The sequence below is a fragment of the Leucoraja erinacea genome, chromosome 11 (genome assembly GCF_028641065.1).
Source record: "Leucoraja erinacea ecotype New England chromosome 11, Leri_hhj_1, whole genome shotgun sequence".
In the NCBI taxonomy this organism is placed as follows: domain Eukaryota; kingdom Metazoa; phylum Chordata; class Chondrichthyes; order Rajiformes; family Rajidae; genus Leucoraja; species Leucoraja erinaceus.
The window spans coordinates 55,923,661-55,938,511 of NC_073387.1; the positions used below are offsets into that span (position 1 = coordinate 55,923,661).

Below are 14,851 nucleotides of genomic sequence, written 5' to 3' on the forward strand. Positions count from 1 at the left end.
CTTCCTCGTCTCCGTTCTAAATGGCTTACTCCTTATTCTTAAACTGAGGCCCCTGGTTCTGGACTCCCCCAGCATCGGGAACATGTTTCCTGCCTCTAGCATGTCCAAACCCTTAATAATCTTGTATGTCTCAATGAGATGCCCTCTCATCCTTCTAATTCATTCTCAATTTAATTATTATTTGCACTTGAATAATTTTATTCAGAGTCATGCAACGTGGAAACGGGCCCTTCAGCCCAACATGTGGTTTCGGCCCGAAACGTCGCCTATTTCCTTCGCTCCATAGATGCTGCTGCACCCGCTGAGTTTCTCCAGCTTTTTTGTGTACCCCCAACTACACTACTCCCACCTGCCTGCGTTTGGCCCATATCCCTCTCTAAACCTGTCCTATCCATGTACCTGTCACCCCTTTAAGAATAAGGGGTAAGCCATTTAGAACGGAGATGAGGAAACACTTTTCCACCCAGTGGGAGGCAAACTGAGAGAAGGAGCCAAACAGTTCACAGAGGTATATTAGTAGGTTAAGTGAATGGGGAAAAGTTCAGCAAATGGAGAATAATGTGGAAAATGTGAAATTGCTACATTTGGAAGAAAGAGTGATACAACATGGAAATATTCTGCAGTGGGGTACAGCACTAAAATCTTCACACATGCAATGCGGAAGGTTAGTAGATGGGAGAGCAGATAAATAGGAAAGTGAACCCGAATATTGGCTTTTATTTCAAGAGGTTTGCAGTACAAATGTGAGGAAGTCTTTCTGCAACGGTACAAGACGCTGGTGGTGACATATCTTCTTCTTGCGAATGAAACCTAAATAAACCAAAGGAATCTCTGCCTTAAAAATATCCACTGACATCACCTCCACACTGAGTTCCACTGATTAACTACCCACTGACTCAAGAAGTTCCCCCTCACCTCCTTTCTCAGAGTGCCCTCTGGTCCTAGACTCTCCTGCCAGTGGAAACATCCTCTCCACATCCACTCTGTCCATGCCTTTCATTATTCTGTACGCTTCAGTGAGGTGTCCCCCTCAACCTTCTAAACTCCAGCGAGTACAGGCCCAGTGCGGTCAAACGCTCATCACATGCTAACCCACTCATTGCTGGGATCATTCTGGTAAAATCACTTTGCAAACAGGGCTGGTCCCATTCACTTGTATATGACCCATATCTCTCAAGTCAAGTCAAGTCAAGTTTATTTGTCACATACACATACGAGATGTGCAGTGAAATGAAAGTGGCAATGCTTGCGGACTTTTGTACAAAAAGACAAACAACCTATAAACACAATCATAACACACATATACCTTTACATAATAAATAATGGAAGGAAAAACGTTCAGTAAAGTTAGTCCCTGGTGAGATAGGCGTCCCATACAGTCCGAATTGCCTCTGGGAAGAAACTCCTTCTCAACCTCTCCGTTCTCACCGCATGGCAACGGAGGCGTTTGCCTGACCGTAGCAGCTGGAACAGTCCGTTGCAGGGGTATCTCATGATATTGTTGGCTCTGGAGTTGCACCTCCTGATGTATAGTTCCTGCAGGGGGGCAAGTGAAGTTCCCATAGTGTGTTCGGCCGAACGCACTACTCTCTGCAGAGCCTTCTTGTCCTTGCCAGAGCAATTCCCAAACCAGATGGTAATGTTCCCGGACAAGATGCTTTCCACCGCTGCTGCGTAGAAGCACTGGAGGATCCTCGGAGACACTCTGAATTTCCTCAATTGCCTGAGGTGGTAAAGGCGCTGCCTTGCCTTGTCTCGAAACCCTTCTTATCCATACATCTGTCCAAATGTTCAAAAATTCGTATTTGCTTTATTAAAGGACGTAATTATATCATTAAAAGTCTTAATGACATCATTGAAGTCCTAAGTGAATTGGGGTTTTTTTTAAGCCAGAGTGAAATCTCTGTTGAGCTGGAGTTAGTGATACTGTTCCTGCATCCATGTGAGACAGGAAATGAATGAATTCAGGAATTTCTTCAGGAATTTTGCTTCATTTGCTGGGAAATTTAATGATTAAATCATTTGCTTTTCCTCCCATCACTGGCCTTTCTCCTCTGCACCCAACCCCCACCTCAAATAGCCTTTTTATTAACATGGCTTTTAGCTTCTTCCCCACAGCCATCAGGCTATTAAACACAGCATAGAAACATAGAAAATAGGTGCAGGAGTAGAGGCCATTCGGCCCTTCGAGCCTGCACCGCCATTCAATATGATCATGGCTGATCATCCAACTCAGTGTCCCGTACCGGCCTTCTCTCCATACCCCCTGATCCCTTTAGCCACAAGGGCCACATCTAACTCCCTTTTAAATATAGCCAATGAACTGTGGTCTCAACTACCTTCTGTGGCAGAGAGTTCCAGAGATTCACCACTCTCTGTGTGAAAAATGTTTTTCTCATCTCGGTTTTAAAGGATTTCCCCCTTATCCTTAAGCTGTGACCCCTTGTCCTGGACTTCCCCAACATCGGGAGCAATCTTCCTGCATCTAGCCTGTCCAACCCCTTAAGAATTTTGTAAGTTTCTATAAGATCCCCTCTCAATCTCCTAAATTCTAGAGAGTATAAACCAAGTCTATCCAGTCTTTCTTCATAAGACAGTCCTGACATCCCAGGAATCCCAGGGTAGATGCCCAGAGTAGGGGGAATCGAGGACCAGAAGACATGGGTTTAAGGTGAAGGGGTAAAGATTTACTAGGAATCTGAGGGGTAAGGATTTCCCCCTTATCCTTAAACTGTGACCCCTAGTTCTGGACTTCCCCAACATCGGAAACAATCTTCAACAGCAAATAAACTATGAGCTCAGAACTGCAAAAGACTATATTATTATTTGTTATTAGTACTGTATTTAGAAACATAGAAAATAGGTGCAGGAGTAGGCCCTTCGAGCCTGCACCGCCATTCAATATTTCTTATTTATTGAACTTTTTCTTTTTTTTCCCATTATATACAACGTTCACATATTCCGTTGTCCTGCACCAAGTAAGAATTTCATTGTCCCATCCGGGACATATGACAATAAAACACACTTGACTCTTGAATTTAGGTGTTCGCCAAGGAAATTACATTTGTTGAGCAAAACCCAAAGTGCTGGAGGAACTCGGCTAGTCCGGCAGCCTCTGCGGAGGAGGATGAGCAGGTGGCAGTTCACCACCGTCTGGTCTGAGGGGCCCTGACCAGAAACGTCACCTCCACCCAGATGCTGCCGGACCCGCAGAGTTCCTCCGGCCTCTCTGCGCTTTTCTGCAAGATTCCAGCATCTGCAGTTTCTCTGACGTTCATTCTTTGTCCTTTCCAGGTCCCTGAGCAGTGGGCTGGGAGAAACGTGAGCTACAGTCAGCGTGTCCATGGATTGCACGACGCTGAGTGGCATCGGCATGTCAAGACGGCACTGACCAACTCATCCCTGGGCCTCCTGAAGGAAGCGAAGGAGAAGTTTAGAAGCTGGGTCAGTTGCTGTGGATTGGAACATGTAGAGATCGCATACAAGAAGGTAAGCAATGGCCACAGTTTCATGTCAACACTGCACGACTCTTTTAGAAACGGACAGATTAAGGTGTGAAGACCAATAGACTTTATTGTTACCTGTTACCAAGTAGGGTGGTCAACGTTCTCACTCCCAAATAAGGGACAAAAGGTCAAAATGAGGGACAAATTCCCGACGGCAATTCGTAGACCGACTGGGCCGTGGCTGGGTGAATGGTGAGTTGGCCCCGGGTGCTGGACTGCACGCAAAGCCCAGCCGGCGGGGCCAGCTGAGGAGTTTTGGCCCAGGGGCCGCGCGACGTGGCGCTCAAAGTCCAGCGCCCCGTCCATCCCATGAACCGATGATCGGCCACGAGAAGGAAGGGTGGTGGTGTCGGCGGTAAGCGAAGGTCAGACACCTGGCCGGGCTGCCGACCGACCGACGGCAAACACTTCTTGCTTTAACTATGATATTCAGTACGGCACGGTGGCGCAGCGGTAGAGTTGCTGCCTCACAGCGCCAGAGATCTGGGGTCGATCCCGACTACGGGCGCTGTCTGTACGGAGTTTTGTACATTCTCCCCGTGACCTGCGTGGGTTTTCGCCAAGATCTTCGGTTTCCTCCCACACTCCAAAGACGTGCAGGTCTGTAGGTTAATTGGCTTGGTATAAATTAAATGTAAATAGTCCCTTGTGTTTGTGTGTAGGATAGTGTTAATGTGCGGGAATCGCTGGTCAGTTCGGACTCGGTGGGGCCGAAGGGCCTGTTTCAGCGCTGTACATCTAAACTTTAAAACATTTGCTGATCATGTGTCTGTACAGTGTAAGCGGCTCAATTGTAAGTATGTATTGTCTTTTCCACTGACTGGATAGCACGCAACTAAAGATTTACACTGTGACCCCCACCACGGGTACCATGTAATCCCGCGCTACCTGCTCCATGGTCGAATAGTCGGCGACTAAACCGTCTCCCACACCTGGTTTGCCAGATGAGGAGGGGGCTGTGGACCCCCAGCAGGACCAAAAACAAGACCTGTCAAAGGGGCGGATGAGCTCCTAGCGAGCCAACGGCCACCCACACTTCAGTAGAAGTTGCGATCACTGTCGTACATGGCATTGTAAGGAATGATGATAAAGCACACACACACACACACACACACACACACCAACATCCTGTACTTCCAGCGGCGGAAGTCCGCAGGAACTGGAGGACGGAGATGTGTGGTGCGTCTGTCACCGTTCCTGTCAGAAACCAGCGCCACTGCGTCGCTAATGAGAGGGGATCTTATTGAAACATATAAGATTATTAAGGGGTTGGTCACGCCAGAGGCAGGAAACATGTTCCCGATGTTGGGGGAGTCCAGAACCAGGGGCCACACACAGTTTAAGAATAAGGGGTAAGCCATTTAGAACGGAGATGAGGAAACACTTTTTCCCACAGAGAGTTGTGAGTCTGGAATTCTCTGCCTCAGAGGGTGGTGGAGGCCGGTTCTCTGGATACTTTCAAGAGAGAGCTAGATAGGGCTCTTAAAGATAGCGGGGTCAGGGGATATGGGGAGAAGGCAGGAACGGGGTATTGATTAGGGATGATCAGCCATGATCCCATTGAATGGCGGTGCTGGCTCGAAAGGGCCGAATGGCCTACTCCTGCACGTATTGTCTATTGTCAAATGTGTGCAACGATGATGAATCAATGAATGAATCGGTACACATAACGATAAACTTAAACTGAGCTGATTCTCTTCGTCATTGATGGCGTGACGTGCGTCTGTTTTCAGATGGACGACAATCATCCTTTGCGCTTGTGGAAAGTGTCCGTTGATGTGGAGAAGTCACCGGGGGAGATACTGAACCGTCTACTGCGGGACCACCAGCTTTGGGAGAAAGACCTGCTCCACTCGAAGGTGGTCGAGACACTGGGCGATGAGACTGAGATATATCACCACACCATCAGAAGCACCTTCCCCCACCCACACAGAGATTACGTTGTTTTGAGGTGAGCGGCCTTCGAAAACCCGAGTGTCATTTAGCAGTTTTCTCAGAGAGTGGAAATCCAGTGTCGTGCTATCGCAGAAAGGGTTGACCTCCAAGTTTAGGTAACCTGCCTACCAGGGGGGCGGAAATCCTGGGGGGGACAGTGGGGGCCCTGCTTTGAGAGGTGGGGGACAATCCACTCCCCCATGTTTTGTAATCCGGACTTTATCAGAGGTTTTCTAAGGGCTGAATTGGCCAGTTCGCGGGGCCTTTCATCGCCCGGCGCGGCTTAAAATCAAACCGCTGCATCGAGGCGATTGAGGCTCCCAATGTTGAAGTCCCCGTCGGCCGATGAAAGCCCCACGATTCGGGGCGGACGAAGCTGCTGTTGCTGGAGTTCGCAGTCGGTCACCAACCAGGTCAGCTCCCGATGTTACTGTCCACAGGGCCCATGGCCGAAGCTTCACGTATGTGTGCGCATACGCGCGCGCGTGGCCGCCTAGAAAATGTGTGTCCCCCCCCCATGTTTTGATAGCGATTTCCGTGCCTGCTGCCGACAAACAACATGTAAGAAGGAACTGCGGACGCTGGTTTGCACCAAAGGTGGACACACAAAGCTGGAGTAACTCAGTGGGTCTGGCAGCATCTCTGGAGAGAAGGAATAAGTGACGGTTTGAGGCGAGAGCCTTCATCAGACTTTACCGACAAACGACCTTGTCCTCCTCCCCCCCCCCCCCCCCCCCCCCCCTTCCATGAACCCCACGCAGGATTTGCACCCATTTCTCCCCTTCCCCCCCCCCCCCTTCCCCCCATAGAAAACATCGACATAGAAAATACCCCCCAGACCCCCCCACCTAATCCCCCCCTTTATTATTCAGCTCATATTCTCATCCCTCCCCACACATTCAATTCCTTCCTCCACCTTCACATAGAAGGGTCGACATAGAAAATATACGTGCAGGAGTAGGCCATTCGGCCCTTCGAGTCTGCACCACCATTCAATATGATCATGGCTGATCATCCAACTCCGTATCCTGTACCTGCCTTCTCTCCATACCCCCTGATCCCTTTAGCCACAAGGGCTACATCTAACTCCCTCTTAAATATAGCCAATGAACTGTGGCCTCAACTACCTTCTGTGGCACAGAGTTCACACCTCACGCCTTCTCTCGCACATTATGCCTTCATCTCTGGCTTTTGTCCAACCAACTTCCAATCGCATCTCCCTCCCCCCCCCCACCAACTGTACCCACCTATCACTCACCCACTTTGTCCTGCCCCATCTGTCTTCCAGCCTTCTCCCCAACCCACTACAATCAATCTGAAGAAGGGTCCTGACCCGAAACGCCGCCCAGTCCATGCTCTTTGTGTGTTGTTTTTTGTAAAATGATTCATTGCCCCGAGCAAGTTTTATGATTTCATAACTTTTTGATTTACACTTCACGCTGTCTTGGGAAAGCAAGCAACATTACCAAGGACCTTTTTCAATCTGGTTATTTCCTCTTCTCCCCTCTCCCCTCGGGACAGAAGAGACAAAAGCTTGAAATCACACCCTGCCAGATTCAGAAGCAGCTTCTTCCCCGCTGTTTCAGTTTTAGAGATACACCACGGAAACAGGCCCTTCAAGCCCACCGGGTCCGTGCCGACCAGCGATCCCAATTTTTACATTTACCAAACCAATTATCCTGCAAACCTGCACATCTTTAGAGTGTGTGAAGAAACCAAAGATCTCGGAGAAAACCCACGCAGGTCACAGGGAGAACGTACAAACTGGGTACAGACAGTGCCCGTAGTCGGGATCGAACCCCAGTCTCCGGCGCTGCATTCAACGTAAGGCAGCAACTCTACGGCTGCGCCACCGTGACCGCCCCACTTATCAGGCTTCTGAATGATGATTCCATAAACGAGGGTGTAGACCCGATCTTCCAACCTACCTCATTGCGGACATCGCACCTTTTCTCTGTGACTGTAACACTATATGTTCCTCACTCTGGTATTTTTCTATTTGCACTACTGCTTGCACATGTCGGAACGGACAAGTTGGGCCGAAGGGCCTGTTTCCATGCTAAATGACTCTGCGTTTGGCTTGATTGTACTTGTGAATAGTATGATCTGATAATACACAGACAAAAGTACATGTGGCAATAATAAACCAATATCTTAAACAGACATTTGCTCTCCATAGTGTACAGGCATAGCCCCCCACAGTGGCATCGTAGCAAGTTCCCTCTGCGTTTGAATGATTAGTTATTGATGCCACAAATAAATATTCTATAATTGATCACATCACTACAATGCAACACACACATGGTCTTCCAATGAAATGTTGCTTTTCTCCAAGAACCTGGGATCAAGAGACAAAAGTTAGATTTGAATGGAAGCATTTATATGTGTATATGCGTGTATGTGTGTACGTGTATATGTATGCGTGTGTGTGCATGTATGTATGTGTGTGTTTATGTATGCATGTGCGCGCGTGTGTGTTTGCGTGTGTGCGCGTATATGTATACATGTGTGTGCGTGTATATGTATGCGTGTATGTTTGTGCATGTGTGTGTGTGTACATGTGTGCATGTATGTGTGTTTGCGTGTATCTATATGAGTGTGTGCATATACATGTGTGCGTGTATGTGTGTGCGTGTGTATATGTGTGTACGCGTGTATGTATATGAGTGTGTGCGTGTATATATTTGTGTGTGTGTCCACACACAAACTTCAAAACTAACTTTTGTCTCCTGATATATATAAATAATGTACACGGTTCTCAGTCTTGTGAACTTGTATTAATCCTAACTTTAACTCTGCTTTGATTGTCCTTCAGAACCTGGCAGACTGATTCCCAAACTGGATTGTGTGTGTTAGCTGCCACATCTGTGGATGCCAAAGATCTTCCTTTGCAAGGAGTCCAAGCAAATGTCATCACATCTCAGTATCACATAGAACCTGTGGGAGCCTCAAGATCGAAACTCTCTCACATCTGTCGAATAGACACAAGGTAAGTAAATAATTCAGAGGCAGAGGAACGAATTTGGATGTGGCCCAGTGTCAATCTATAAGTCACACAGTGGTGGAGTAACTCAGCGGGTCAGACAGCATCTGTGGAGAACATGGATAGGTGACGTTTCAGAGTGCTGGAGTAACTCAGCGGGTCAGGCAGCATCTGTGGAGAACATGGATAGGTGACGTTTCACAGAGTGCTGGAGTAACTGAGCGGGTCAGGCAGCATCTGTGGAGAACATGGATAGGTGACGTTTCACAGAGTGCTGGAGTAACTCAGTGGGACAGGCAGCATATCTGGTGAGAAGAAAAGGGTGACATTTCGGGTCGAGACCCTTCTTCAGACTGGTTCAGTATAAGGGAAACGAGAGATATAGACGGTGATGTAGAGAGATAAAGAACAATGAATGAGAGATATGCAAAAAAGTTACGATGAAAAAGGAAACAGGCCATTGTTCGCTGTTTGTTGGGTGAGAACAAGAAGCTGGTGCGACTTGGGTGGGGGAGGGATAGAGAGAGTGGGAATGTCGGGGCTACCTGAAGTGAGAGAAATCAATATTCACACCACTGGGCTGTAAGCTGCCCAAGCGAAATATGCGATGCTGTTCCTCCAATTTGCGTTTAGCCTCACTCTGACAATGGAGGAGACCCAGGACAGAAAGGTCTGTGTGGGAATGGGAAGGAGAATTAAAGTGTCCAGCAACCGGGAGATCAGGTTGGTTCAGGCGGGCTGAGCGAAGGTGTTCTGCGAAACGATCGCCCAGTCTGCCGAAGGTAGTCTTTGAGAAAGGTTCTATAATAGTATTTAAAAGACAGTTTGTAGACAGGAAAGGTTTGGAGGGCCACGGGTCAAATGTGACAAGTGGCACTAGCTTAGGGCAGCTTACGGTGCCACAGCGATATAGAGTCCCTGCCTCACAGCACCAGAAACTCCGGTTCGATCCTGACCACCGGTGCTGTCCGTACGGAGTTTGCACGTTCTCCCCGTGACCTGCGTGGGTTTTCACCGGGTGCTGCGGTTTCCTCCCGCACTCCAAAGACGTGCGGGTTTGTAGGTTAATCGGTTTGTGTAAATTGTCCCTGGAGTGTGTTGGGTTGAGCACGTGTGTGGAGTCATTGTTAGTTGCCGTGCACTTGGTGGGTTTCCATGCTGTGTCACTAAACTTAGATGTGGCATCTAAGGGTTGGCATGGCTGAGTTGGACCGAAGGGCCTGTTCCTGTGCTCTGTGACTCTCTCCAGTGTCAAATAGGATTATGGGGCCTCCCCACTCCATTAGATGTATTTTTAAAGCTATATGCCACCTTTTGTCACCGTTTTTGTAGTCGCAAGGAACTGCAGTTTTTTTTACCCAAAAAGACAATGCTGGAGTAACTCAGCAAGTCTGGCAGCATGTTCAAGTTCTCCAGACATGCTGCCTGACTCGCTGAGTTGCTCTTAAACCTTTGTTGAATTTATTAGTAACCAAGGAAGATGGGCTGCTGTCGCTATTTAAGGATAAGGGGTAATAAGCATTTAAGAATAAGGGGTTAGCCATTTAGAACGGAGACGAGGAAACACTTTTTCTCACAGAGAGTTGTGAGTGTGGGATTCTCTGCCTCAGTGGGCAGTGGAGGCAGGTTCTCTGGATACTTTCAAGGGAGAGCTAGATAGGGCTCTTAAAAATAGCGGAGTCAGGGGATATGGGGAGAAGGCAGGAACGGGGTACTGATTGGGGGATGATCAGCCATGATCGCATTGAATGGCGGTGCTGGCTCGAAGGGCCGAATGGCCTACTCCTGCACCTATTGTCTATTGCCGTGACAATATTGCACTGTGGCAGATTCAAACAATTTGTTGTAGCTCACAGATGTTGGATTTTAAATGGCAAGTAAAAATACAAGCATGTTTGAACTGGAAAAGATATTCATCCTCAGACAATCATCCCCTCTGATGTAACTTAAAATAGGTGTGCAATAGGTAATGCAATTCCCTCCGAGTTATCTTATAGAGATGTTATAGAGGTAATCTTATAAAGGTGTACAAAATCATGAGAGGAATAGATTGGGTAAGCACACAGTCTCTTACCCAGAGTAGGGGAATCTGGAACCATAGGTCTAAGGTGAAGGGGGAGAGAAAGATTTAATAGGAACCTGAAGGGTAACCTTTGCACAAAGGGTGGTGGGTGTATGGAACGAGCTGCTGGAGGAGGTAGTTGAGGCAGGTGCTATCGCAAAGTTCAAAAAACATTTACAGATATATGGATAGGATAGGTTTAGAGTAGGGGTCGGCAAACTACGGCCCCTGGGCCGGAAGCGGCCCCTATGCCAAAATCATCCGGCCCTCAGGCGGATTCTTTTTCCCGTAATAATCCGGCCCGCTGAGCGCTGAGAGTGGCCGAGCGCCGAGCTCCAGCTGTTCCGCATCCTGCGCAAAGCCGCCGGCACGGCCGGGCACCTTCTGTGAACACGTGATTTGATTCCTGCCATCCGGGGCGGGATCCATGTGTACACGTGATAGGTGTGGCCCGCCATCTGCTCACGTGCGTCCCGGCCCCTATGCAGAACAAGGTTGCCCACCCCTGGTTTAGAGGGATATGGGCCAGACTAATGTAGATGGGGCATGCTGGTCGGGGTGGGCAAGTCGGGCTGAAGGGCCTGCTTCCATGCTATCTCACTTTCTGAGTTGTCAACATGCCGTATAAGCTTGGGCCATTCTGCCTTGTTAGCGATGCTACATCAGTTTCACTCTGCCCCTCTGCTCTCTTTACAGAGGCCGGACTCCAGAATGGTACAACAAAGTATTCGGTTATCGCTGCGCTGCTGAACTCCTCAAGATTAGAGATTCCTTCAGTGCGCCCGACACTGAACTTCGAGAAACAAATATATGAGCATGTAATCTGAAAGAACCGCAGATGCTGGAAATCTGAATTCGAATCGGAAAATGCTGGAGATACGCAGCTGGCCAGGCAGCATCCAGGGAGGAAGAAACTCTTTAATGATTTGGGTCCAGGATTTTATTTTTCCTCTTCAGAACTGAAATGTTTACCTAGTTTCCCTTATTTTCTACGTTTCATGATGGAAATGCTATTCACTTTAATGGCTTGGTTGCGAAAATGGTTAAACCAATGTGCAAATGTGTTTTTGAAAAATGCATGCCAGAAAATCGTGGAAAAACAACAATGATCATTGCAAGAGAGGGGCCTCCATAGGTGTGATCCCAGCGGGTTTAACACTGGTTTTTAATTTGCTGGGCTGTTTCTGGACAACAGGTGGTTGGGAGATGGAGGGGGGGGGGGGGGGAGGGGAGGGCTGGTGGCTGGGGAGGTAAAGAGACGCGTGCTCGGTTCAGTTTTGAAGATCGTGGGTGTCTTTTCTTCAAAGCATCAGGTAACACCTGTGACTAACTGGAGCGTATTGATGGTGAAACGTTGTCCCAAGTGCGTGTAGGTTGTCCATCCATTCCCCCCGCCCCGTTTGCAGTGCAGTAGCAATTCTTCCAACTTGTTTCGGTTATCCAAAGGGAAATATTGAAATCACTCGAGTTACGGACAGTTGGTCAGGGATTGGCACACGATCCTCGTCGCAAACTTTGTCCCAAGTGCTTGTAGGTTGTGGTGGCCCAGTTCCCCCACCTTGTGCCTATTGCGTTTCTTCCAACTCCCCAATGGTAAATATTGAAATCACTCCAGTTACAGATAGTTGGTCAGGAGTTCGAACCTCATTGTCCCAAGCACTTGTGAGCACTCCCCACACCCAGTGTGGTAGCATTTCTTCCAACTTGTTTTGGTATTCAATGGGAAGTCATTCCAGTTGCAGATAGTTGGTCAGGAGTTTGCCAGTGATCCTCATCGCAAACTGCCCGCTTGTAACGCTGGTCACTTGCTGTCGTCCTGGTCTTGTGCAAGAATGTTGAACATGGTCTTATCAGAGGGAGAGAGAGAGAGAGAGAAAGGTCATGGCAGAAGCCCTGAGCTTCCTCAGGAGGCTGAGACCTGTTGCCCTCCCAATCAATATCTAAAACCTAGCCTTTTGACTCTTAGCTTATCACTAAACCCACAGAGAACACCGTCTCTGCTGGCACGATTTAATCTCTACACATGAGAAAAGATGCTAAGAACTTAGCACTTTTATAATTGAAACTTATTCTCAATGAGTAATTAATTGTGGCTCAGAAAATCCACCGCGGTCGGTCCCCGTAAATATTTTAACTTGTCCCGTTTCCCCGACCCCCATCTCTGAAATGTGCTAATTTAGCAATCCACTACGTTTGCTTTGGAGATTTGAGTACACATTATACATTGGTAAAGCCAATAACGCAATTCCTTTCATTAAGCAGGGTGTCATAGTCTGAAGGGCCGTCTGGTCTATCTGCATTAACTTTGACTAATGTCACTAAGCAATGAAGCTGGAGGTCTTCTGTTTTATTCGGCAGTTACTCGTTATCACATACAAGATTAAAAACTTCATTAATGTGGCCGTAACATTAATTTAATTTAGCAGTGACATGGTATTCCCCCCCCGTCAGGCCCCCCCCGTCAGGAGAGGTACACTTTTTATGGACTACTATTAATGACTTGGGGAAACTACATCTTCAGAAAATGAAAGTCTTGTGTGCCTGTCCCAAATGTGTAGTTTAATTGTGCTATTAACTTGGGAGAATGAAAAGTAATGATGGAAATCCACAAATTAGTTGGCAGGCAACCAGTGAGACAAGAATGCAACAGAGGCTTTGAGTAAGATGGGTGAGATAAACAAATTCTAGACGTGAAGAATGTCAAACATTTGGTGTTGTCCAATGTAACAAGTTACTGGGTTTGTTTTTTTAAGATTCGAAGTTAAAATCTCAACTTAGATTTGAAGTTAAGATTGTAACTCGAATTAAGATAGTATGGTGACATTTTACTTTAGATCCTGAATCCTGAAGGGCTTGTCCGACTTGGGTGTCATTTGCACGTCATGTAGATGGCGTGCAAAGATTTTGTACATCACGAAATCCAGGGGCGCCGGGCGCGACCGAGCATCACTGCCTACATCACCACAGGATTTCGGGACGTACAAAATCTTTGCGCGCCATCTACATGACATGCAAATGACACCCAAGTGGGACAGGCCCTTCAGGATACAAGATCTAAAGTAAAATGTCACCATACCATCTTAATTCGAGTTGGTAATACGCACCATGCGTTCATCGTGACGCCTAAATGACGCACATTTGCCGTCCAAGTGGGACAGCCCCTTGATTATCTTCCGAACCATGCAACTGTGAATCACTTTACATCTCCAACAGTTTGTGACCACAGTGGGTAAGATAAATATTTGTCCATTAAATCAGGCTGATTATTCGAAAACTGTTCAGTAATTGTAGATGGAACAAAATTCAGGCAAAGTAACCAAGGAAAGGCTGAGTGGGTTACGCACACTCTGCCTGCAGCCCACTGTGCTCGTTTCTGTGTCCTGCCAGCGTTTACTGATTATAGTGGAGACACAGAAGGTACTTTCTAAATTTGTTAGTGGCGATGTCCAATTGTGACAAATCAGCTTGAAATAATTCCGGCCAGCGGTGAATGGTTTAAAAAGTACATAATTCGGAATATGCAGAGCAGCTTTAGATCAATAATTCAAGTCTAGCTTTACCCAAGTTGTTACACATGAAGACATGACAGTAAGTTATTGGATGAACCGTGGTATAAATACTTGTCCTTGCAGATACTGGATTGGCAAAAAATAGCAGCTATTTATATTTAAAGCGATTTATGACAATTTTATTCCATACTGCCAAAATTAAGAATCAAAGTACTATTTTATCTATTTATGTATAATCGATACATTTTGTACTTCACTTATGTAAATATTTACTGCATTTGTAAACTGAATGTTCAATAGTTCGCTATCCCATTTATTGAAAATGTAATGACAACTGTTTAATGTAGGATTGTATATAATGTGGTATAAATCTTCAATTGCACCAGTGTGCTTGTCATGTTCCTTTCTTGTTACCGATGTTCAATGGTTTCAGACTGCGTTACCAGGACACTAGGGATGACTGGGTTTTCCACACTTCCAGTGCATGAACCAAAATTCAGGGAAGAGAAGTATCGAGATCACGGGCCAAGTATGCAACGAGCTACATGTTTACTAGAGGCAGGAAACATGGTGGCTCAGCACTTCACCTCCCCCTCCCACTCCGTCTCCGACCTCTCTGTCCTGGGTCTCCTCCATGGCCACAGCGAGCAGCACCGGAAATTGGAGGAACAGCACCTCATATTCCGTTTGGGGAGTCTGCATCCTGGGGGCATGAACATCGAATTCTCCCAATTTTGTTAGTCCTTGCTGTCTCCTCCCCTTCCTCAGTCCCCCTGCAGTCTCCTCCCATCCCCCAGCCTTCGGGCTCCTCCTCCTTTTTCCTTTCTTGTCCTCGCCCACCCCCGCCCCCGATCAG

The 14,851-nt window shown here is 47.3% G+C and overlaps 1 protein-coding gene across 2 annotated transcripts in view; it reads left to right on the forward strand.

Moving 5' to 3' along the window:
• The window catches only part of si:dkeyp-23e4.3 (rho GTPase-activating protein 7), a 103,457-nt gene extending 89,077 nt beyond the window's left edge, over positions 1–14,380 (forward strand). For both annotated transcript variants that reach the window (XM_055643333.1, XM_055643334.1), the window contains exons 11-14: positions 3,295–3,489; positions 5,240–5,457; positions 8,257–8,430; positions 11,183–14,380. In XM_055643333.1, the coding sequence (XP_055499308.1) occupies positions 3,295–3,489; positions 5,240–5,457; positions 8,257–8,430; positions 11,183–11,300 (705 nt within the window). In that variant the 3' untranslated portion in view covers positions 11,301–14,380. The remainder of the gene's footprint in view (positions 1–3,294; positions 3,490–5,239; positions 5,458–8,256; positions 8,431–11,182) is intronic.
• Positions 14,381–14,851: the final 471 nt, after the last annotated feature.